Source organism: Typopeltis vanoorti, chromosome 8, assembly GCF_054136105.1.
Source record: "Typopeltis vanoorti isolate ZY-2024b chromosome 8, IOZ_Tvanoo_1.0, whole genome shotgun sequence".
Lineage (NCBI taxonomy): Eukaryota > Metazoa > Arthropoda > Arachnida > Uropygi > Thelyphonidae > Typopeltis > Typopeltis vanoorti.
In genome coordinates this window covers 91,651,172-91,675,193 of record NC_143556.1, presented here as the reverse complement: position 1 = coordinate 91,675,193, position 24,022 = coordinate 91,651,172, and the positions used below count along the sequence as shown (strand labels likewise).

The 24,022-nt window shown below is 35.5% G+C and overlaps 1 protein-coding gene across 1 annotated transcript in view; it reads right to left on the bottom strand.

Moving 5' to 3' along the window:
• eIF5B (eukaryotic translation initiation factor 5B) overlaps nt 1–24,022 on the bottom strand; it is a 530,511-nt gene that overhangs the window by 278,952 nt on the left and 227,537 nt on the right. The window contains exons 12-13 of the mRNA XM_090397300.1: nt 12,039–12,149; nt 6,809–6,876 (exon numbers count right to left, since the gene is read on the bottom strand). Of these exons, the coding sequence (XP_090253426.1) occupies nt 6,809–6,876; nt 12,039–12,149 (179 nt within the window). The remainder of the gene's footprint in view (nt 1–6,808; nt 6,877–12,038; nt 12,150–24,022) is intronic.

Here is a 24,022-nt window from a genome sequence, read left to right as displayed (position 1 = left end):
TATTTGTCGTAAAGTGAAGATCTGATCATGACAGCTTCTATTTGGCCTAAATCCAGCTTGTTCTTCCACCATTCTTCTGAACCGTTAATCAAGTATACTTGCATAGATCTTGCCAGTAACACTCAGTAGGGAAATACCTCTGTAATTCTCACATTCAGTTTTATTTCTCTTTTTATATATGGGTACTATAAGAGCTCTACTCCAATCATTGGGAATTCGTCCCTCTGTCCAGGCTTTCTGAACTATTCAGTGCAGCCACTGTAAGACTCTTATACCACCATATTTCAGCATTTCAGGTTATCATCTACTCCTGCTGTGTTTCCCCATTTCAAGCCTTTCATGGCTTTTTCTACTTCAAGTATGGATATGTATTCCTGACTGTATGGCTGTTGAGTGCTTTTTACCACTGTGCTATCACTGCTTGTTTCATTTAGCAATTTTTTGAAGTAATTACTCCATACTTCAAGGGTATCTTTTTCTCCTGTTTTCATGTCACCTTTATCATCTCTAACTCCTTTTACAGCACTCTTTCCTCCATTTCTAAGCTTCTTCAACAACCTCCAGAATATCTTACAACCTTCTTGATATTTATTTTCTATGTTCTTGCCAAAGTCCTCCCATGACTTTTGTTTAGCTAGTTTTTCATAGTGGTTCGCTTTCTTACATTTGTCTCTGTATTCTCTAAGAGCAAAAGCTGGCTTATTTGTCAGGAACTTTTGATATGATTTCTTCTTTTCCTTCACTGCCTCTTTAACTTCCTGGGTCCACATCAGGCTTGATTTTTCTATCCTTGCAGAAAACCTCACCACATGCCTCTCTGGCTGAATCAATCAGGATTTTCTTCAAGGCTTCCCACTGAATCTCCAAGGTTTGGTTCCTGTTATCAAACCCTTTCATTTTTCTTCAATAACCTTTGTGTATTTTAGTCTACAGTTCACATCTGAGAGCTGCTCCACTTTTATTCACTGTAAAACTTTCTTACATGTTATTCTTTTCAGTATGAAATTTAATTTTATCCTGCTCAAGACTAAATAGTTATCACTTCCAATTTCAAATCCTCTGTACACTCTGGTGTCCTGCACCAGGGAGATAACATCACTATCAACAATAACATAGACAATGAGACTTTTCTTATTCTTTGCTTCTTCTCTCCATGTGAATTTGTGCACATTTTTATGCTGGAACATGGTGTTAGTAATAACCAGTCCAAGTCCCAGGCAGAAATCCAACAGGTATTTGCCATTATTATTAGCGTTGCTCTTTTCTCCAAATTTTCTCAAAAAATTTTTGTATGTCCGACAATCATTTCCTACTCTGCTATTTAGATCCCCAACAAGGACCAGCTTTCTTTTTTCATTGTGTCAGTTGCTTTTTCTAAAGCATCAAAAAATTCATCCACTTCTATCTTAGTAGAACGTTCTGTGGGACCATAAGCACAAATAAGTTTCATTGTCCATTTCTCCATTCTGATATTTGCCAATATCACTCTGCTTGAGACTGCCTGCCATTCAAGAAGATTAGCCTCGCATTTTGTGTTGAATACTAATGCAACTCCTTTTCCATGATTGTCATTTCCTGAGTATTACATTTTGTATTTATTGCTCAGAAAGATCTCACCAGTTTTTGTCTTTTTTGTTTCCGTCACTCCTATTATGTCGATTTGGTACTTATCTAATTCCTCAGCTAACTCTGTTTCTTTGCCATTTAGGCTTCTTATGTTGATAGTACAGATCTTTAACTGTGGTGATATTGAGTTGGAGTTTGTTTTCTGATTTGTTTCAGTAGCTGACTTTTCGCTGTTCACCCTGATTCCCTGCGAAAACAACGGGTGCCTTGTTTAACCGGGCGACGCCCCAGCCGGCATGAAATTTTGTCATGCTGTACCATCATTTTCTATATTGGTTTTAGCCAATAAGAATACAAATTGGTTGGCTAAATCCCAAATTGTCAGCCCATCCTCATTCATTCAGTATCCAGGTAGATACCTGACAGGGTGCACCACGAGAAGGCAAGTATTGGACATTAGGTTAGATGCCCTGTCGGTTCTCTGCATTTCTTTAAAGGCTATGTGGAGGTCTCCTCTCAGTTATACAGCTTTGACCGTATATATTTTTGTATGTCTGGCAATCATTTCCTACTTTGCTATTTAGATCCCCACCAAGGACCAACTTTTCCTTTTTCATTGTATCAGATGCTTTCTCTAAATCCTCAAAAAATTCCTCCACTTCTACTTTAGTAGAAGTGGAGGAATTTGTGGGACCATAGGCACAAATAAGTCTCATTGTCCAGTTCCCCATTCTCATATTTGCCCACATCACTCTACTTGAGACTGCCTGCCATTCAAGAAGATTAACGTCGTATTTAGTGTTGAATACAATGCTACTCCTTTTCCTTGATTGTTCTTGCCTGAATATAACATTTTGTATTTATTGCTCACAAAGATCTCACCCTTTTTTGTTTCAGTCACCCCTATTATGTCGATCTGGTTCTTATCTAATTCCTCAGCTAGCTCCATTTCTTTGCAATTCAGGCTTCTTATGTTGATAGTACCGATCTTTAACTCTGGTGATATTGAGTTGGGGTGTTTTTTCAGATTTGTTCCAGTAGCTGACTTTTTGCTGTTTGCCCTGGTGAAAACAACGGGGGGGGGGGCTTGTTTAACCGGGAGACACCCCAGTCGGCATGAAATATTGTCATGTTGTACCATCATTTTGTAATTTGCTTTAAGTCAATAAGAATTACAATTTGGTCTACTAAATCCCAAATTGCCAGCCCACCCTCGTTCGTTCAGTATCCAGGTAGATACCCAACAGGGTGCACAGGGTGCACCACGAGAAGGTGAGGATTGGACATTAGGTCAGAAGCCCTGGTCGGTTCTCCACATTCCTTTAAAGGCTATTTGGAGGTCTCCTCTCAGTTATACAGCTTTGACCCTTAAGCATCCTGATGGCAGAAGCAAGGCTTATAAATATTACTAACTTTCTCTGAACAATTTTTCTCCAATTTAGATTTATCTGTCAGGATTCCCATAATGCCATAACTACTTAAGCTAATTCTGACTGCATCAATCCACCTACCATTCTGTTTATGTGATTATATACCACCTAAGATTAGCTCTGCTCACCCATTCCTGAATGGGTGAGCAGTCAAGTTAATCTAATATCTTTATTTTTATTATAATTCAGCCATTGAAAATCTGTTCTTCCAATGTTTCTCTCAACTCTTCTATGATCAAGTGTTTCATTTCTAACCCAGTTCTCAGATCCATAAGTTAAAATCGGTGTGAACAGTATTGTATATAGCTACTTCATAATATTTGACTATTTCTCTCTTATTCCACATGAATTTATTCAGTTGACACTCACCATAACAGCTTGCATATTCTATTGTCTATTTCCATATTTATCTTCCCATCTTCATAAAAATCATATCTAAACAGATGACGTTTTATTCATTCTATAGGTTCATTATTCAGGATGCAGCAATGTTTTCAGTGTGTTCCCTCCCTATTTTCATAGTCATTGTATTGCTGATTTTGATTCCAAATTTGTTAAAGCAGTTATCTGGTTAAGAAAGTAGCCAAAGAAAGTAGTATATCATGATGATAGACATGTAAATGAGAGTTCATTTGAGGCAGTCTGGTGCGAAATAGTGACCAACGCAACCAAATATACAGTTGGATGCTGCTATAGGCCAGGGAGTACGGGGGGAGATATTGAATTCATGCATCAGCAACTTAGTGCAATGGGTGAAGGCTTAGTGATTATTATGGGGGATTTTAATTATGGTGATATCAATTGGAAGGAGGAAATATCACGTAGCAAAAAGGAAATGGAGTTCATACATCTTCTACGAGATAATTACTTGAAACAGCACGTAACTGAAGGGACACGTGGTGTGAGAGTGTTGGACCTGGTTATTGGTTCAGAGGTTATATGCATAAGTAAGGTGTCCTCGTTACCTCCAGTTGGTGAAAGCGATCATGTGGTATTGACTTGGGAGGTTGCAAAATCTGTGGATTTTTCTATTAAGAAGGGGTATGTACGGAACTACAGGTTAGGCAATTATAACAAGCTTCGGAGTGGGCTTGCAGCCATCCCATGGCAGAACATATTGCAAGAGAAAGATGTTAGCAGTGCTTGGGATAAAATCAGCGGGTATCTGAGGAAAGCAATATCAGATTGTGTCCCCATGGTCAGGAGGTCAAACAAGGCAGGCATTAGATGGATGAGCAGTAGTATCAAGCTTGAACTGCAAAAAAAGAAAATGTTATGGAGAATTTACAAGGAGAAGGGCGATCAGAACACCCATGAGCAGTACAAGGCTCAAGCTAGGAAGGTTACCAGCATAGTAAGAAAAGCTAAATCAGATTATGAGAAGACCTTAGCCAAAGCGATCAAGGGTAATCCCAAAGAGTTCTTCCGCTATGTGGCAAGTAAGAGGAAGAATGACTTCGGAAGGATAACCTTAGTGGGTGCTGATGGTATTGAGGTGACAAAATCAGATGTAATAGTCGAGTTACTGAGTGATCACTTCTCAAAAGTCTATCACCCAAGTGAGGATATCTCTATACCTATAGCAATACCTAATGTGAGAATTGAAGCTAAAGAATCAGAAGTATTAAATATATTGCAAAACTTAAATGCAAACACTGCGGTAGGCTTAGATGGAATATCAGCTCGGGTGTTGCGTGAATGTGCAAATGAATTGTCAACCCCTCTTACCTGGATATTTAATTTAAGTTTGAACTCTGGTATGGTCCCTAGGGAGTGGAAGTTAGGCAAAGTGGTTCCTTTGCATAAGGGTGGCTCTAAAACTGCGGTATTGAATTACAGACCAATCACCATCTCAGGAGTAGTGGTAAAAGTATTGGAAAAGTTGGTTAAAGACAAAATTCAAGAATGGGTGGATCAGGATATGATACTCTATAGAGGCCAACATGGTTTTGTTAAAGGTAGATCCTGCCTTAGCAATCTATTAACTATTCATAATAGAATAACATCAGAGTTGGACAAAGGAACTGGCTACACAGTGGTACTTCTGGATTTTGCTAAGGCTTTTGACAGGATACCCCATAGAACACTGTTACGCAAATTGGAGCAGATGGGAATGGATATTAAATTGGTGATATGGATAGGAGAATGGCTCAGGGAGAGATACCATAAGGTGGTGTATGGAGGAGCCGAGTCCAGAATGAGGCAGGTGACCAGTGGTGTGCCTCAGGGCTCTGTGCTTGGGCCAATGTTGTTTAATTTGTATATAAATGATATAGGAAACGGCTTAAAGGGAGATATTCAGTTGTTTGCTGATGATGCAAAGTTGTGTAGTGCAATAAAAAATCAAGCTGATGTTGAAAGTTTGCAGGAGGATTTAAATAAGCTGGTAAAATGGGCAAAAGAAAATGGATGTCAGTTCAATGTGGAAAAGTGTAAAGTCATGCATTTTGGGATTAAAAGATTACCAGCTGTATACTACATCGATGGAAAGGTACTCCAAGAGATTGATGAGGCTAAGGACTTAGGGGTATTGGTAGATAGGGAGATGAAGTTCAGAGGACACATTGCTAAGGTGTCCAAGATTGCACATAGGATTACTTGGTTGTTGAGGAACACACTGACATCCAGAGATAAGGAGGTTATTATTCCCCTTTATAAAGTATTGATACTTCCACATTTGGATTACTGTGCTCAGGTCTGGTCACCTGGATTCCTTGGAGATGAGGAGGCTGTGGAGAGGGTTCAGAGAAGAGTGACCAAGTTGGTGAGTGATATAAAAAATGCTCCCTACATTGATAGATTGAGAGCTTGTGGATTGCAAAGGTTGGTTGATAGGCGAAGAAGAGGGGATATGATAGAAACATTCAAATTACTAAAAGGTTTTTATAGGATTGATGCAGGGGAAATGTTTCAGCTGTGTGATAGTGATGGAAGAACAAGAGGTCATCTCTGGAAATTAAAGAAGAGTGTGGTTAACAAAGGTGTCAGAACAAGGTTTTTTGCCTGGAGGGTGGTGAATGAGTGGAATTCATTGCCTGACTTTGTTGTGAGCTCTTCATCTGTAAATGAATTCAAGAAGAGATATGACAGATATTGTTTTGCTAGTTTGGGTCTCCCGCGATGAGTCTACTGACTCCATGGAGATACCCGTAATAATAATAAGAAGAAATTCTGCAGACTCGCAATAGATTTACACAAACATACTTGAGCATGACCATTTACCAATACACTTTCTTTTTTTTTTTTAAACCTCAAATACCTGGCAACAAATTAAATCTGCCTTATGGTCTTTAAGCACAAAAAAGAAGTATCCATTACATTTCATTAGACAAAGAAAATGAAAATACAAATGAGACACCAGTATGATCATGTTTCTGGTGTGTAACAGTTTGTGCCCACTTAGAAATTTTCTTATTCCAATAGCTGTTTATGTGTATCAGAAATGTCAGGCAAGAAATACTAAGGTGATTTTAAGTCATGTCTTGTTTTCTCTGCAGTAATTAAACCTATGATGGGAGTCTCTTTAAATGAAATCCATTTAGTTCAAAGCATAAATAACAAGAATGCACAAAAAAAAATCTTTGAATTTAAAAACATTCTACTGTAAATGCTTCTTTCTTATACAATCTAATGATGGTAGATACACATCTGATGTTTTATACAATTGAAAACTAATAGTGCCAGAGGCAGAAATAAAATGTTTGTACACTGTAAAATATTTTAATACAAATTACTTTGGTTAAAATAATTTAAAAAGTGTCAGTTCAGATGTGCACATTTGTTTCTTGTATAATATCAAATATAAAACAAACCTAAAAGATTCATGTCCTGGTGTATCAATGATCAACAACCCCGGAACTTTTAGGTCAATTTCAGAAAACTAGAAACAAATAAACAATATAAATTAAGATTCTTACTATACAATAAACTTTAATTATATATATATACTATATAGTAAAATTCCTACCCATTCTTCCAATACTTCTTTTTTTCTACTGTATTTAAAAATTAACAATTTCAGCTTTTCACCTTATTAAAGTTGTCAGCTTTAATTGCTTGTTGTATCCATGTAACTTAAAAAAACCTTTCTCAGAACTCTCACAGACGTGACATCCAGTGTTTTATTTCTAATACAGGTCTCAGATTCATTAAAAATAGGTTTGAATACTTGCATACAGCTAGTGTTTTGACTAATTTCTTTCATATTTTATATAAACTTATTTAGGTGACTTCCTAACAACATCAACATCTTCTTTCTGTAGGACTATAGGCACAAATAAGTCTAACTGTTCAGTTTCCCATTCTGTTACTACTTAATGCTGCCTGCCATTCAAGATTATCCTCATATTTAGTGCCAAATATTACAGCTCCTCCTTTTCCTTTATTCTCATTGCCTGAATATAACACCTTGTATTTATTGCTCAGAAAAATCTAATTTATTTTTATCTTGTTAGTTTCATGTTGCACTGATGTTGAGTTGGAATTTTTTTCAGAGCTGACTTTTCACTGTTTGCCCTGGTTCCATGACAAAAAAATGGTGCCTTGTGTAACTCAACTGCCATGAAATTCTATCATGTTATTTTGGTTTAAGCCAATAAGAATACAATTCATTTCATTCAGTTATATCCCAAATTGCCATCCGATCCTCATTCTTTAAGTATTCAGGTACATACCTACTAATGAGATGCACCATGGTAAGGAGCCAACATTAGGTCAAAAGTTCTGGTTGGTTCTACGGCATTCCTTAAAAGGGGATGTGGAGCTCTGCTCTCTCTTACCCAGCTTTGACTTTTTTTCTCTCCGTAAAGAGTGTCACTTCCTTTAAGAGGTGAGATTTTTCTGAACAACAAATACAAACTGTTATGTACAATTATTTGCCAGTGGTGCAAAGTTCAGAATAGTAATAAGGGATATTTCCGATACAGTACACAATTCTGTACAGAAGATGCCTATGAAACTTAGGGGAAAAAATCAACAAATAAATAAGTTTTAACAAGAGTTTTCCTCCATTTTTATTATGCCAGCTTGCAGCATTCCATTGAAAGAAAATGAGCCTGATTTTAGATAGTAAAGCTTTCCAATCAACAGAAAATACCTCCACTGGACATATGAAGTATAGAAACTAAAGCATAATCCATCCTATGTGGAAATTATTTAAAAACTACCTCAAATGTGTTAAACAAGGCCCCATTGTTTTCGCCAGGGAACCAGGATGAACAGCGAAAAGTCAGCTACTGGAACAAATCTGAAAACAAACCCCAACTCAACATCACCAGAGTTAAAGATCGGTACTATCAACGTAAGAAGCCTGAATGGCAAAGAAATGAAGCTAGCTGAGGAATTAGATAAGTACCAGATCGACATAATAGGGGTGACTGAAACAAAAAAGACCAAAACTGGTGGGATCTTTCTGAGCAATAAATACAAAATGTTATATTCAGGCAATGACAATCAAGGAAAAGAAGGAGTAGCCATAGTATTCAACACAAAATACGAGGCTAATCTTCTTGAATTGCAGTCAGTCTCAAGTAGAGTAATGTGGGCAAATATGAGAATGGGGAACTGGACAATGAGACTTATTTGTGCCTATGGTCCCACAGAAGGTTCTACTAAGGTAGAATTGGAGGAATTTGAGGTTTTAGAAAAAGCAACTGACACAATGAAAGAGGAAAAGTTGTTCCTTGTTGGGGATCTAAATAGCAGACTAGGAAATAATTGTGAGACATACAAAAATATTTTGGGAAAATTTGGAGAAAAGAGCAAAGCTAATAATAATGGCAAATATTTGTTGGATTTCTGCTCAGGACATGGACTGGTTATTACTAACACCATGTAACAACATAAATGTGCACAAATTTACATGGAGAGAAGAGGCAAGGAATAAGAAAAGTCTCATTAACTATGTTATTGTTGATAGTGATATTTTCTCCCTGGTGCAGGACACCAGAGTGTAAAGAGGAATTGAAATTGGAAGTGATCACTATTTAGTCTTGAGCAGGATAAAATTAAATTTCATACTGAAAAGAATAACATGTAAGAAAGTTTTACAGCGAATAAAAGTTGAGCAGCTCTCAGATGTGAACTGTAGACTAAAATACACAAAGATTATCAAAGAAAAAATGCAAGAGTTTGAGAACAGAATCAAACCTTGGAGATTCAGTGGCAAGCCTTGAAGAATGCCCTGATTGATTCAGCTAGAGAGGCATGCAGTGAAGTTGTCTGCAAGGATAGAAAAATTACAACTCCATGGTGAACACAGGAAGTTAAAGAGGCAGTGAAGAAAAAGAAGAAAGCATATCAAAAGTTCCTGGCAAATAAGTCAGCTTGTGCTCTTAGACAATACAGAGACAAATGCAAGAATGCTAAACACTGTGTAAAACTAGCTAAACAAAAGTCATGGGAGGACTTTGGCAAGAACATAGAAAATAAATATCAAGAAGGTGGCAAAATATTCTGGAGGTTGTTGAAGAAGCTTAGGAATGCAGGAAAGAGTGCTGTAAAAGCAGTTAGAGATGATAAAGGTGATATGAAAATGGGAGAAAAAGATATCCTGGAAGTATGGAGTAATTACTTTGAAAAACTGCTAAATGAAACAAGCAGTGATGACAGCACAGTGGTAAAAAAAACACTGAGCAGGCATGCAGTCAGGAATACATATCCATACTTGAAGTAGAAAAAGCCATCAAAGGCTTAAAATATGGAAAGGTAGCAGCAGTGGATGATATTTGACCAGAAATGCTGAAGTATGGTGGTATAAAAGTCTTACAGTGGCTGCACTGCATAGTTCAGAAAGCCTTCACAGAGGGACAAATTCCTGATGATTGGAGTAGAGCTCTCATAGTATCCATATATAAAAAGGGAAATAAAACTGAATGTGAGAATTACAGAGGTATTTCCCTACTGAGTGTTCCTGGCAAGATCTATGCAAGTATACTTGAGAAACGGTTGAGAAGAATTGTGGAAGAAAAGCTTGGTGAAGAACAAGCTGGATTCAAGCCAAATAGAGGCTGTCAGGATCAGATCTTCACTTTACGACAAATAGTCGAGAAAGCATGGGAATATAACAAAGATCTGTATTTAAGTTTTGTTGATTTGGAAAAGGCATATGACAAGGTGCCAAGACAGAAGCTATTCAACAGTTATATGGTGTCAATGGGACATTATATCAAACAATACTTAGTCTTTATTTGAGTTGTAAGTCAGCAGTTAGAATTGAAGGAAGTACATTATCCACTCTGTTATTCATTATCTATATGGATCACATTATGAAGGAAAGTGATATTAAACATGATATCAAAATTGGAAATGTTAATGTCAGCTCTTTGCTTTATGCAGACGATGTTATACTTATCAATAAATCTGCTACGAGTCTGCAAGATTCTCTGACTAAATTGAATAACTATTGTAATAGATATGGTATGAAGGTCAGTAATAAAAAGACAAAGAAAATGAAAATAGGCAGAGTCGTTGAAAATGTCAACTGTGTTGTGAATGAAGAACCTGTGGAACAAATAAAACATTTCAGCTACTTAGGCACGATTTTTAGTGAAGATGGTAAATTAAATATAAAAATAGACAACAGAATCAGCAAAGCTGGTATGGTGGGAAGTCAATTGAATAAATTCCTATTGAATGAGAGAAATTAGTCGGAACACTAAATTACTGTATACAAGACAGTGTTCAAACCAGTTTTAACTTATGGATCTGAGAGTTGGGTCAGAAGTAAAACACTTGACCAAAGACTAGAGACCGCAGATATATCCTGAGAAAGATTATAGGTGTGAACAGATGACATCAATGGCAATATCATATTAAAAACAAGGATATTAGGAAAGAACTTGACATTGTCAGCATCCAGGAATGCATCAGCAGAGCTAATCTCAGGTGGTATGGTTACTTAAACAGAATGGTCGAGGAAAGATTAGCAAAACAAGTGTTTTCCACCAGGTTGGCAGAAAAAAGATCAAGAGATAGATGGATTGATACAGTAGAAAGTGCCTTAGATGATAGAAATATAAGATCTTTTAATGTTGGAGTCTTGACAAGTAACACACTGATTTGGAAGAAAATTGTAGATAGGAAGTTAGTAATGATGTAATTTTTTCATGTAGTACTCTCATATCCTGTACACCCCTTGAGGGTATATGGCTGGAATTTGATGACTATGATGACTTTAAATGTGAGATAATGGGGAATAAGGGATTGATGCATTCCAAATTCAAGTCTGACCCATAAAAAATTTCTTAGAATATCTAAACACATGAAACAATTAAATCAAAAATCTTTTTTCAGAACTCAATCTAAATTTCATGATTTGATATTTGTTGTTTACACAATCTTTTAAAATATCATATTTCAGCTGGAAGTCTGTGTATTAGCAGATATAATGATCTGAAATTTAATTAGCATAAAGTGTGTATGTAGAGCAAATATGCTTTCGTCATTTTGCTTATCTTCCACTCTATGAACTTTGTGTAGATAATATGACTGTACTGCTCAATACTTTAAATTCGACATACTTAAAAAGAATATGGTTCAAAATATGGCCTGTAAGGATTATAATTTTAAAATAAATTTATAATAATTCTTGTTTAAAAGACTTTTTATAAGAATTCATAATTCTGTTATTAATCAGAAACAAAGGAATAAAATGAAAGACAAATAATCAAACTTTTCATGAATTTTGGTCTGCATTGCCCTTTACGAGCCTCAAAAGTCATCGTTGAATCTCTTTAGAGGATGTCGTGGTTTTCTTTTTCCTAATGGTTTGTAATTTAATACTCATTTTGGTAATCTTTCTGTTTTCATTCTTTCCATGTGTTCCATCCATGTATGTTTCTATTTCTTTATTTTTTTTCTATTACTGATTCCTAGTTTAGTTCTTTCATAATTTCTTCATTTCTTTTGTGACTGAAGGACAATGACTAAGAAAAACTAATGAATTATTCCCACATAAAAATTTTAAATTCTCATGTGCCAAGTTTAGCATCTACAGGTATTTCCATTAAAGAAAAATTGGGTTTAACTTTTTTTGAAACTTACATTTTTAACCATCCTGCACTGTTCTTTTATTGCTTCCTGAGGTACCATTGTTGCTCCAATCTGTTGAGTAATACCACCTGCTTCACTGTCTTGTACATGAGTCCTTCGAATCTGTGAAAGGTTTAAGACTATGCAACATGAGATTAATTTGTCATATTATTAATTAAGAATAAATTTACTGTATTATAGAAACTGGGAATAACTGACTCACTTATTCTAATGAATGAACCAGCCAAGTCATCTATTCATTAATGAACAGAAAATAATGGAAAACACCACTTTTTAGGATCTCAAGACAGCTTAATATGGCATAACTTCTTGAGTCCCAAGTTATTATATTCTTTCATACTGTATTTTTCTTCTTTTCTTAGAACTACTCTTCTCATTTTTGTGCATGCATTAATAACAATACAACTCAAACTGAAAAATCAAAATGCAAACTTAGCACTATTAAGTTTGCATTTTTACATAGCATTTCAATCAAACATCTAGTTCATATTAAGCGCTTGAGTATTAGTCAACTTGCCTATTAGTCAACAGACCAAAAGACATAAGACAAACAATTAAGAGTCTTGTTTTAATTTAAAAAAAAAAAAAAAAAAAAAAAAAAAAAAAAGTGCAGACCAAATTCAAGATCTAATAATTTACATATAAGCATAAATTTTTATACTGCACTGATATCTATTAATCAATAATTTTCATAAAGAACAATAAACTATGTCTTATTTTAGGACACTGCAATCCTAACATTGCTAGTATCCATGTAATGAAAATCTTACTTTATAATAAGAGGCCCATGATATAAATTTTAGAAAAATAAGTAAAAAAAAATAAAATAAAATAAATTCTAAGTGTTACATAAACAAATATTTCACACTGCACTAGAAAAAAACTGGGCACAGTGGAACTGACTTTCAGTGAAAGCCAATTCCACTGTGCTAATTTTTCTTCTTTTCCATTCAGACAAAGTCTGCATTTTTAGCTTACACCAAAGGCTAAAACAGCAGCAAGCAAATGATCAAAAACATGCACAACTCTTGATTTCCAAAAGTCAAATATCTCTTGGCACAGATTACAAATGAAACCACCTGTACATCCAAAAATTAATTCTCTTTTACTCAAGGTATTAGTAGTAAAAGCTGGCTCTGAACAGCCATTAACTTTATCCAAATAACACATTCATCCAACAACTGAATATCAGTTCCACATTTGGGTGGTGAATCATACAAATATGTGACCAAGCATAGAAGGGAACAATTAGGTTGATTAATGACCCATTTCTCTAATATGTTCCACGTTCTTTGACAGATGTTTAGTTTCGGCTGTCTTTTTTCTACCAATATTTCTGAAGTCATTGTCAAGAGAATTATCAATAATTCTCCATTCCTGAAATCTTAAAAATGTGCAGCAGCTAATCACTTCTGCAGCTCAACTGCTAACTCAGAATCTTTTTTTTTTTTTTAATTCATTTATTCTACTGCCATCTTTTGTAACAGTTTTCTCTATTATATATTTTTCCTAAACAGTGTGATCTACAGATATTCAAATCCAATATAAACAATTTTCTTCAACTTTTTGTCTACTCACAGTAATACACTACAAGTTGAACCTTTCATATATAGAATTACCATAAAAAAGTATTTGGCCTCATGATTAGCCAAGGCTTATTGTTATACTGTTATGTGTATGCGATTACCATAAAAAAGTAACTGACTGTTATTATTCAGGCTAAATGTTATCCAAAATCTGTAATGGAGCTTACTTTTTGTATATAAACACCAACTATACACATTTCACATCTTTTAATGCCTTTTTTTTTTTTTTTTGTAAACTTAACACTGAATAAATCAATTAAAATCAAATCGAGTTAGGATGCATGTGCACAGCAGTCACTATGCAGGCACAGTACATGAATATACCCTGTAGTGAAATTACTTGTATTAATAGTGTGGTGATTCTTGTCTCCTCCTATATTCTTGTTTCGCACAAACACACAGGGAAAATAGCCCGTGCCTGATGCTTAACAATAACAGTAAAAATATATTTTCCGGTATTACAATTTACTTATGAGCCTCCATAACTCGGTCAGTATATATGAAGCCCTTTGGTCAGAAAGACATGGGTTCGATTCCTGTCAGTGATTTGAGGAAACTTTATCTGGTCTCTTTTGACTAAAGGTGAGTTAGCTGGTCTCATATAGAGATTGGGGAACAAAAAAACCCAAATTTCTGGGTGAAGATACTCCTATCTTCATGGGGAACATGGAAACCAGTCCATGAACACATGCGTCTACAGACATAAGGACACACTGGGAGGCATAGGGCTAACCAGCCTATCTTCAATACAGTAGCTGTTAAATGTAGAAAAATCCTCGACACTGCAAGATAAAAAGAAGGAATAAGAGACAATTTACTTATTTAATGAAGCAAATTACATAAAACATGCATTTATGTGTGATGAGCTACAAGCAACTAAATTTAAAAAAAAAAAAAAAAAAAATCTCTAGATACATAGTTTCAGAAACCCTGTATGAGAGCAAACTATTCAAAACTATCCAAAATGAAAAACAACTGAAAATATCTCAGCTTCTAAAATAAACACCTTTGCATGGCAGACTAGGCTTTTCACATGGGACTAGCTTAAGAACCAACCAAAGGAATCATCAGAATATGAAAAACTGTACCTCTTGTTTCATTCCCTTAATAATTTTTCTTCTGCATAAAAAAACAAACAATGTTACAGAAAATTAACAGACTGGAATGTGTTCCTCTGATGAGAAATATTAGCATTTTCATAGTAGCTGAAGTGTAAACAAAACAAGTTTTGTTTACATTTCTGTGCATAAAATATCTTCCTAATCAGCCTACTTACATATACAGAGATCACTTAATTTCATATGGAGTTACTTTTTTTTTGTATCCCATGATGCATAGCATACTTCATATAAATTGTCTAATGCTCTTTTAAAGGAATGCAGAGGACTGAATGGAGGGTTCTGACTTAAAGTTTAATCCTCATCTTCATGTAGTGGGCCATGTTAGTAGGTATCCACTTGAATACTGAACCAAAGAGAATAGGCTGGCAGTATGCGAGTTAGTTGCCTTGTTTTAAACCAAAACAAAATTATGGTATAACTTGAAGAAATCCATTAAACAAGGACCCGCCAGTTTTGTCACAGAAGGGTCAACAGTGAAAATTCAGCTGAAACAAACCCCAATTTGACATCAGCAAAATTGAAGATAGTCAATGTAAAAAAGTATGCATGGAAAAGAAGCCAAACTGGCAGAAGTTCTAAAGAACTATCATAGTATAGCTGGTGTTATTCATTTATAAAAAAAAACAAGCAACATTCTGCTAAATTAAAGATGTTATATTCGGGCAATACTGATCGGGGAAAGTAAGTAGTAGCTATAAAACTAAAATAAACTCATTAATTGGCAGGCAGATTCAAGTAGAGTGACATAATAAGTATGCTTCAAAATGAGAAATTGAATAATAATGAAACAAACATTTTTGTCTCTGGTCTCACAGAAGACTGTGGAAGCTGACAAAAAAATATCAAAAGCTGGTCCCTGTCAGATATTTAAATAACAGAATAAGAAACGAATATTATACATACAATGTTTTGGAAAAATCTGAAGGGCAAAGCTAACAATAAAAGTTTCTTTTGAGACCCAGACTAATCATTACTAATACAATGTCCAACATAAAGATGTGCACAAATTCACATGGAGAGAAGATAGAAGAAATAAGAAGTCATACTGACTTTGTTATTGTTGATAGGGATATCTTCATGCTGGTTCAGGTATATACAGGGGATTTGAAATCAAGAGGTGATCAATCTTTGGCACTGAGAACAGGACAAGTGATTTTCATATTGAAAAGAAAAATGTGTAAGAAAGTTTTGTAAAGAATTAAAGTCAAGCAACTTTCAAAGGAGAATTATATACTGAATTATACTGAATAAAAAAATGAAAGAGTTTGAGAACAAGAAGCAAATCTTAATTGATTCAGCCAAGGTTGGTCAGGTTGTTTGCAAGGAAAGAAAAATCTGAACTTCATGGTGGCTCAAAAAGATAGAGGCAGACCTAGGAAGGGAAGCATACTGAAAGTTATTATCAAGTAGAAGTAATGAAATAATACAGAGAAAAATGTAAGAAAGCTATGCATAGAAGTTGCTAAAAAATTCATGGGAAAACTTGGGAAAGAGTCTAGTAACTTGTTATCATCATCATCAAATTCCTACCATGTACCCTCAAGGGGTGTACAGGATATGACAGTACTACATGAAAAAATTACATCATTACTAACTTCCTATCTACAATTTTCCTCCAAATCAGTCTGTTACTTGTCAAGACTCCAACATTATCAGATCTTATATTTCTATCGTCTAAGGCACTTTGTACCGTATCAATCCACCTATATCTTGGTCTTCCTCTGGGTCGTTTTCCTGCCAACCTGGCAGAGAACACTTGTTTTACTAATCTTTCCTCTCCCATTCTATTTAAGTGACCATACCATCTGAGATTAGCTCTGCTAACGCATTCCTGGATGCTGACAATGTCAAGTTCTTTCCTAATATCCTCATTTTTAATATGATATTGCCATTGATGCCATCTGTTCACGCCTCTAATCTTTCTCAGGACTCTCATATCTGCGGTCTCTAGTCTTTGGTCAAGTGTTTTACTTCTGACCCAGCTCTCAGATCCATAAGTTAAAATTGGTTTGAACACAGTCTTGTATACAGCTAATTTAGTGTTCCGACTAATTTCTTTCTTATTCCATATGAATTTATTCAATTGACTTCCCACGATACCAGCTTTGCTGATTCTGTTGTCTATTTCTATATTTAGTTTACCATCTTCAGTAAAAATTGTGCCTAAGTAGCTGAAATGTTTTACTTGTTCCACAGGTTCTCCATTCACAACACAGCTGACATTTTCAATGATTCTGCCTATTTTCATTGTCTTTGTCTTTTTATTGCTGACCTTCATGCCATATCTATTACAACAGCTATTCAATTTAGTCAGAGAATCTTGCAGACTTGTAGCGGATTTATTTAGAAGTATAACATCATCCGCATAAAGCAAAGAGCTGACATTAACATCTCCAATTTTGATATCAGGTTTAATACCACATTCCTTCATAATGTGATCCATATAGATAATGATTAACAGAGGGGATAATGTACATCCTTGTCTCACACCAGATTTAACATTAAACCATCTTCCTGTACTTCCTTCAATTCTAACTGCTGACTCACAACTCAAATAAAGACTAAGTATTGCTTGATATAATGCCCCATTGACACCATATAACTGCAGCGTATTGAATAGCTTCTCTCTTGGCACCTTGTCATATGCCTTTTCCAAATGGACAAAACTTAAATACAGATCTTTGTTATATTCCCATGCTTTCTCGACTATTTGTCGTAAAGTGAAGATCTGATCCTGACAGCCTCTATTTGGCCTGAATCCAGCTTGTTCTTCACCAAGCTTTTCTTCCACAATTCTTCTCAACCGTTTCTCAAATACGCTTGCATAGATCTTGCCAGGAACACTCAGTAGGGAAATACCTCTGTAATTCTCACATTCAATTTTATTTCCCTTTTTATATATGGGTACTATGAGAGCTCTACTCCAATCATCGGGAATTCGTCCCCCTGTCCAGGCTTTCTGAACTATGCAGTGCAGCCACTGTAAGACTCTTATACCACCATACTTCAGCATTTATGGTCGAATATCATCTACTCCTGCTGCCTTTCCACATTTCAAGCCTTTGATGGCTTTTTCTACTTCAAGTATGGATATGTATTCCTGACTGCATGCCTGTTCAGTGTTTTTTATCACTGTGCTGTCATCACTGCTTGTTTCATTTAGCAGTTTTTCAAAGTAATTACTCCATACTTCAAGGATATCTTTTTCTCCTGTTTTCATTTCACCTTTATCATCTCTAATTCCTTTTACAGCACTCTTTCCTCCATTCCTAAGCATCTTCAACAACCTCCAGAATATTTTGCCACCTTCTTGATATTTATTTTCTATATTCTTGCCAAAGTCCTCCCATGACTTTTGTTTAGCTAGTTTTACACACTGTTTAGCTTTCTTACATTTGTCTCTGTATTCTGTAAGAGTAAAAGCTGACTTATTTGCCAATAACTTTTGATATGCTTTCTTCTTTTCCTTCACTGCCTCTTTAACTTCCTGTGTCCACCAGGGAGTTCTGATTTTTTTATCCTTGCACACAACCTCACCACATGCCTCTCTGGCAGAATCAATCAATGTTTCCTTCAGAGTTTGCCACTGAATCTCCAAGGTTTGATTCCTGTTCTCAAACTCTTTCATTTTCTTTTCAATAATATTTCTGTATTTTAGTCTACAGTTCACATCTGAGAGCTGCTCAACTTTTATTCGCTGTAAAACTTTCTTACATGTTATTCTTTTCAATATTAAATTCAATTTTATCCTGCTCAAGACTAAATAGTGATCACTTCCAATTTCAAATCCTCTGTACACTCTGGTGTCCTGCACCAGGGAGAAAACATCACTATCAACAATAACATAGTCAATGAGACTTTTCTTATTCCTAGCCTCTTCTCTCCATGTGAATTTGTGCACATTTTTATGTTGGAACATGGTGTTAGTAATAACCAGTCCATGTCCTGAGCAGAAATCCAACAGATATTTGCCATTATTATTAGCTTTGCTCTTTTCTCCAAATTTTCCCAAAATATTTTTGTATATCTCACAATCATTTCCTACTCTACTATTTAGATCCCCAACAAGGACAAACTTTTCCTTTTTCATTGTGTCAGTTGCCTTTTCTAAAGCCTCAAAAAATTCCTCCACTTCTACCTTAGTAGAACCTTCTGTGGGACCATAGGCACAAATAAGTCTCATTGTCCAGTTCCCCATTCTCATATTTGCCCACATTACTCTACTTGAGACTGACTGCCATTCAAGAAGATTAGCCTCGAATTTTGTGTTGAATACTATGGCTACTCCTTTTCCTTGATTGTCATTGCCTGAATATAACATTTTGTATTTATTGCTTAGAAAGATCTCACCAGTTTTGGTCTTTTTTGTTTCAGTCACCCCTATTATGTCGATCTGGTACTTATCTAATTCCTCAGCTAGCTCCATTTCTTTGCCATTCAGGCTTCTTACGTTGATAGTACCAATCTTTAACTCTGGTGATGTTGAGTTGGGGTTTGTTTTCAGATTTGTTCCAGTAGCTGACTTTTCGCTGTTCGCCCTGGTTCCCTGGCGAAAACAACTGGGGCCTTGTTTAACCGGGCGACGCCCCAGCCGGCATGAAATTTTGTCATGTTGTACCATCATTTTTTATTTTGGTTTAACCAATAAGAATACAATTTGGTTGGCTAAATCCCAAATTGCCAGCCCATCCTCGTTCGTTCAGTATCAAAGTAGATACCCAACAGGGTGCACCACGAGAAGGTGAGGATTGGACATTAGGTCAGAAGCCCTGGTCGGTTCTCCGCATTCCTTTAAAGGCTATGTGGAGGTCTCCTCTCAGTTATACAGCTTTGACCCTTAAGCACCCCCGTCTAGTAACTTGGCTTCTTAAAAACCTGATAATGCTTATAATAGGTGAATCTTATCTGCATTATCTACTATTGCTATAACTTACATGTACTTTGGCTGGTTTGCCTGTTTGACAGGATAAAAAATCAGTTTTTGGGAATAAAAGCCCTACTACCTCCATAGAAGACCACCTGACTCACCTACAGTTGAAAAGCCTTGATAAACATTCTTTGTGAGAGGATTCAAAACCATGGAGGATATAAGAACTGAAGACAGATATTTTAAAGACCATCATATGAAACAGCTAGTGATGAAACGGTGGCTGAACATATGCAAGAGGAATACAAATGAGTATCAGTACTTGAGAAGAAGGAAATACCAAGACACGTGAAATATTAAAAAGTAGCTGGATAAGATTATATTCAACCAGAAATATTCAAATATAGATGTATAAAAGTTTTAAAATGACTGTCCTGCATAATTCAGAAGGTAGAATTCCAGATGAAGCAGAGATTTCCTCGTACACATCTATAAAAAGAAAAAGAGAAAACTGAATATGAGAATTAAAGGTATTTCTCTGTTGAGTGCTCCAGGTAAAATTTATATAAGCACACTTAAGAAGCTAAAAGGAAATTTGGAGAACAGGCTAGGTTCAAACCAAATAGAGTAATCACGATCAGATATTCAATTTAAAACATATAGTTAAAAATTCATGAGAATATGACCAGGATCTATATTTAACTTTTGTCGATATGGAAAATCATATCACAACGAGCCAAGAGAAAAGTTGTTCAAAATGTAAATGGGACATTATATCAGGCAATACAAAGTCTATAAGTACAAGAAAATCTTTGATGTAAAATCAGGTGTAAGACAATTTCTATTCTTATTCTATACGAATTAATTATGAAATAATGTGCCATCAAACCTGATAACAAAATCAGAGATATTCAACTCAACAATTTACTATGGAGATGTTAAACTTATAAATAAATTTAATGCAAGTCTCTAATAGCTGCTGTAACAAATCTGGTGTGAAAATCAGCAATAAAAATACAAAAACCATGAGAAGAGGCAGGAGCATTAAAATATTAACTGCATCATGAATGGAGAATATATATAGAACAAATAAAATATTTCAGCTACTTAGGTAGCTTTTTAGTGATGATGGCAAATTAAATATGGAAATAGATAACAGAATAAGCAAAGCTCATATGGTGGAGAGCCAGCTGAATAAATGTATATGAAATAAGAGAAATTAAATCAAAACACTAAACTAGTAATATACAAGATGTGCAAACCAATTTTAACTTATGCATCTGAGTACTGGGTTAAAAATAATGCACTTGATCAAAAACTAGAAACCGACGGTATGAGAGTTCTGAGAACGATTAGGGGATTGAACAGGTGGCATGAATAGCAGAAGCATATTAAAAACGAAGATATTAGGAAAGAACTTGACATGTTAGCATTTAGGAATATGTGAGCAAAGGTAATTTAAGATTTATTTAGCTTGAACAGTATGAGAGAGAGAGAGAGAGAGAGAATATGGGCAATACAAATGTAGCAAAACAGATGTTTGATGTCAGGATGGTTTGAAAGAGAAGACCAAGATATCAGATCTGACACTATTGAGCTTCTCACAAATGAGACTGATTTGGAGAAAAACTGTTGAAAGGAAGTCAGTATTATATGAAAAGTTTACATGATTACTATCTTAATATCCTACACAGTCCGCGCGGTTAGCCTAGTGGCTATGCGCTCGGCAACCATATGGCTGGGGAAGGAGTGTCCTAGGTTCAATTCCCGTCGGTGACGTGAGGAGCTGAAGGATCTTCCTCAGCCATAGCCAAGTTAGCCAGTCTTGGGCGTGGACAGCAGGGTTTTTTCCCCAGTTTATTCTGGGGTTTTTCATCCCGCAATACAGGCAAACTGGCCTTGAGAACTCAACACTACAGGCCATAGGATACACCGGGGCATAAGGCTGACCACCTTATCCTGTAAACGGAGTGAGGTCCGATGATCAATGGACCCTCGACACCGCAAGGTAAAAGAGGGTATAAGGAAGATGAGATGAGATATCCTACACACCCCCTACAGGGTACCCCAGAGAATTTTGATACAACTTTAGAGGTACTTACTAACAAAGGAAACTTAGATACAAAAGTATCCAGAAACAAAGTTTACTGAAAGTATGAAATTCAAATCCTTTAGACAGAAAATAAATACCCATCATCAATGATAGGCAACATTCAAAACATGGAATGTAAACCAATTAGTTTCTGTTCGTGACAAGAGATGTGAATATCTCCATGTGCCTAACACTAAACACATTCAAATGAAATCCATTTTTACGAGTAAAAATCTTTACAATTTATCAAAATCATCCCTGAATCTTGTACAATTGGAGTTATCTGCCTTAGCTTACTCTTGTCATACTGTGGTAAAAGTTTACAATATTGACTCTTTTGCTCTTCTTTTTCACCTCACTCAATAACACTCAGTTTCTCACATAACAAACTTACCTCCATTCAAGTCATTTATTGTGACAGACAATTATACCATCCACTAGTTCTACTTGTTTATATAGCCTCAGTTACATCATGAATTTTCCTATACACTTATTTCTCATTCATGCAGCACATCCCTACCTGTGGATATTCATTTTAAATTGCCATGCCTACACTCTTATACTCTTCAAAAGTTTCATTTCCTTTATTTTTCCTACTATTTTGCCAAGTTCTTTTTTTCTTGCCTAAATCCAACATGACGTGAAGCATTCAAAGCCTTACAATTTCTGATACTGTACCTTCCTTTTCTACTACTTTCATATCACCTTTCACACACACACACCTATTTTACAGCAATATCCCATCTTTTATGCCAACAGCTCCAATCATGCTTGTGTTCTTCCTAGTATGCATCATTACTCCATGCCATTTGAAATTACACTCACAGTTTCTCACATAACAAACTTACCTACATTCAAGTCATTTATTGTGACAGACAATTATACCATCCACTAGTTCTACTTGTTTATATAGCCTCAGTTACATCATGAATTTTCCTATACACTTATTTCTCATTCATGCAGCACATCCCTACCTGTGGATATTCATTTTAAATTGCCATGCCTACACTCTTATACTCTTCAAAAGTTTCATTTCCTTTATTTTTCCTACTATTTTGCCAAGTTCTTTTTTTCTTGCCTAAATCCAACATGACGTGAAGCATTCAAAGCCTTACAATTTCTGATACTGTACCTTCCTTTTCTACTACTTTCATATCACCTTTCACACACACACACACACACCTATTTTACAGCAATATCCCATCTTTTATGCCAACAGCTCCAATCATGCTTGTGTTCTTCCTAGTATGCATCATTACTCCATGCCATTTGAAATTACACTCACAGTTTCTCACATAACAAACTTACCTACATTCAAGTCATTTATTGTGACAGACAATTATACCATTCACTAGTTCTACTTGTTTATATAGCCTCAGTTACATCATGAATTTTCTTATACAATTATTTCTCATTCATTCAAAGTTAGTAATGCAATTTGCCTAATCAACAGCCATTTCTGACATACTCTACCACCCTCCCCCCCATGAATTACTTATATTCACCCAAGGCATACATTCCATACATACATGCAAAAGTTTATTTCATTTTCACTAAATTCAAACAAGACTCAGACTCCATACACATAATGAACTACAAAATAAGTAGTCAACTACACACAAATTAAAAATATATTCAGGCTAATTATTTTTTAAAAATTCATAAATATCAAAAGCCTCTTTTTCCTAGTAGCTACAATGCATATGGTATCATAATACGTGCCATTCACGTATAACTCTGTTTTGAATAATTTTACTTCTGGCACACTTTTATCATATACTCTCAGGGCTGTCACCAGATTATATCGTGCTGAGGCAAACAATTAAATATTGCCCCTGATGGATTATAACACAAAATATAGGAAAATTTCCAATTGCTATTCTGTTTTTATTACAAGAGAAACATTAATGCAAAATGATTGCATAATATTAATTAAATGTTTGCTCTACGGGGATATCGCACAATAAAACTGTTTATAAGCTCTTCTAAATTTAAATTATAAGCTATGTCAGGCTCTATCGATATAGTTACTAAACCAACCAATCTTTCTTGGATCATTCCTATTAGCGTAGCAACAGTGCTCTACCACAATATGGCTGAACGAGCACCCTTATTAGGCTGCGCGTTGAGGCAGGCTGCCTCTATGTTACACCCTGTCGATGGTACTGACCTTTCCCATACCTAAAAAACTTCAACACAAATTCCTGTTATGGTCCCACGATTTTTTTTTTTAATATTATGCCTGAATTATGTTTGATTCTGTCAGTATTTCTTCCAAAAAGCTTTCCTATTTAGTGTTCTAAAGAGTT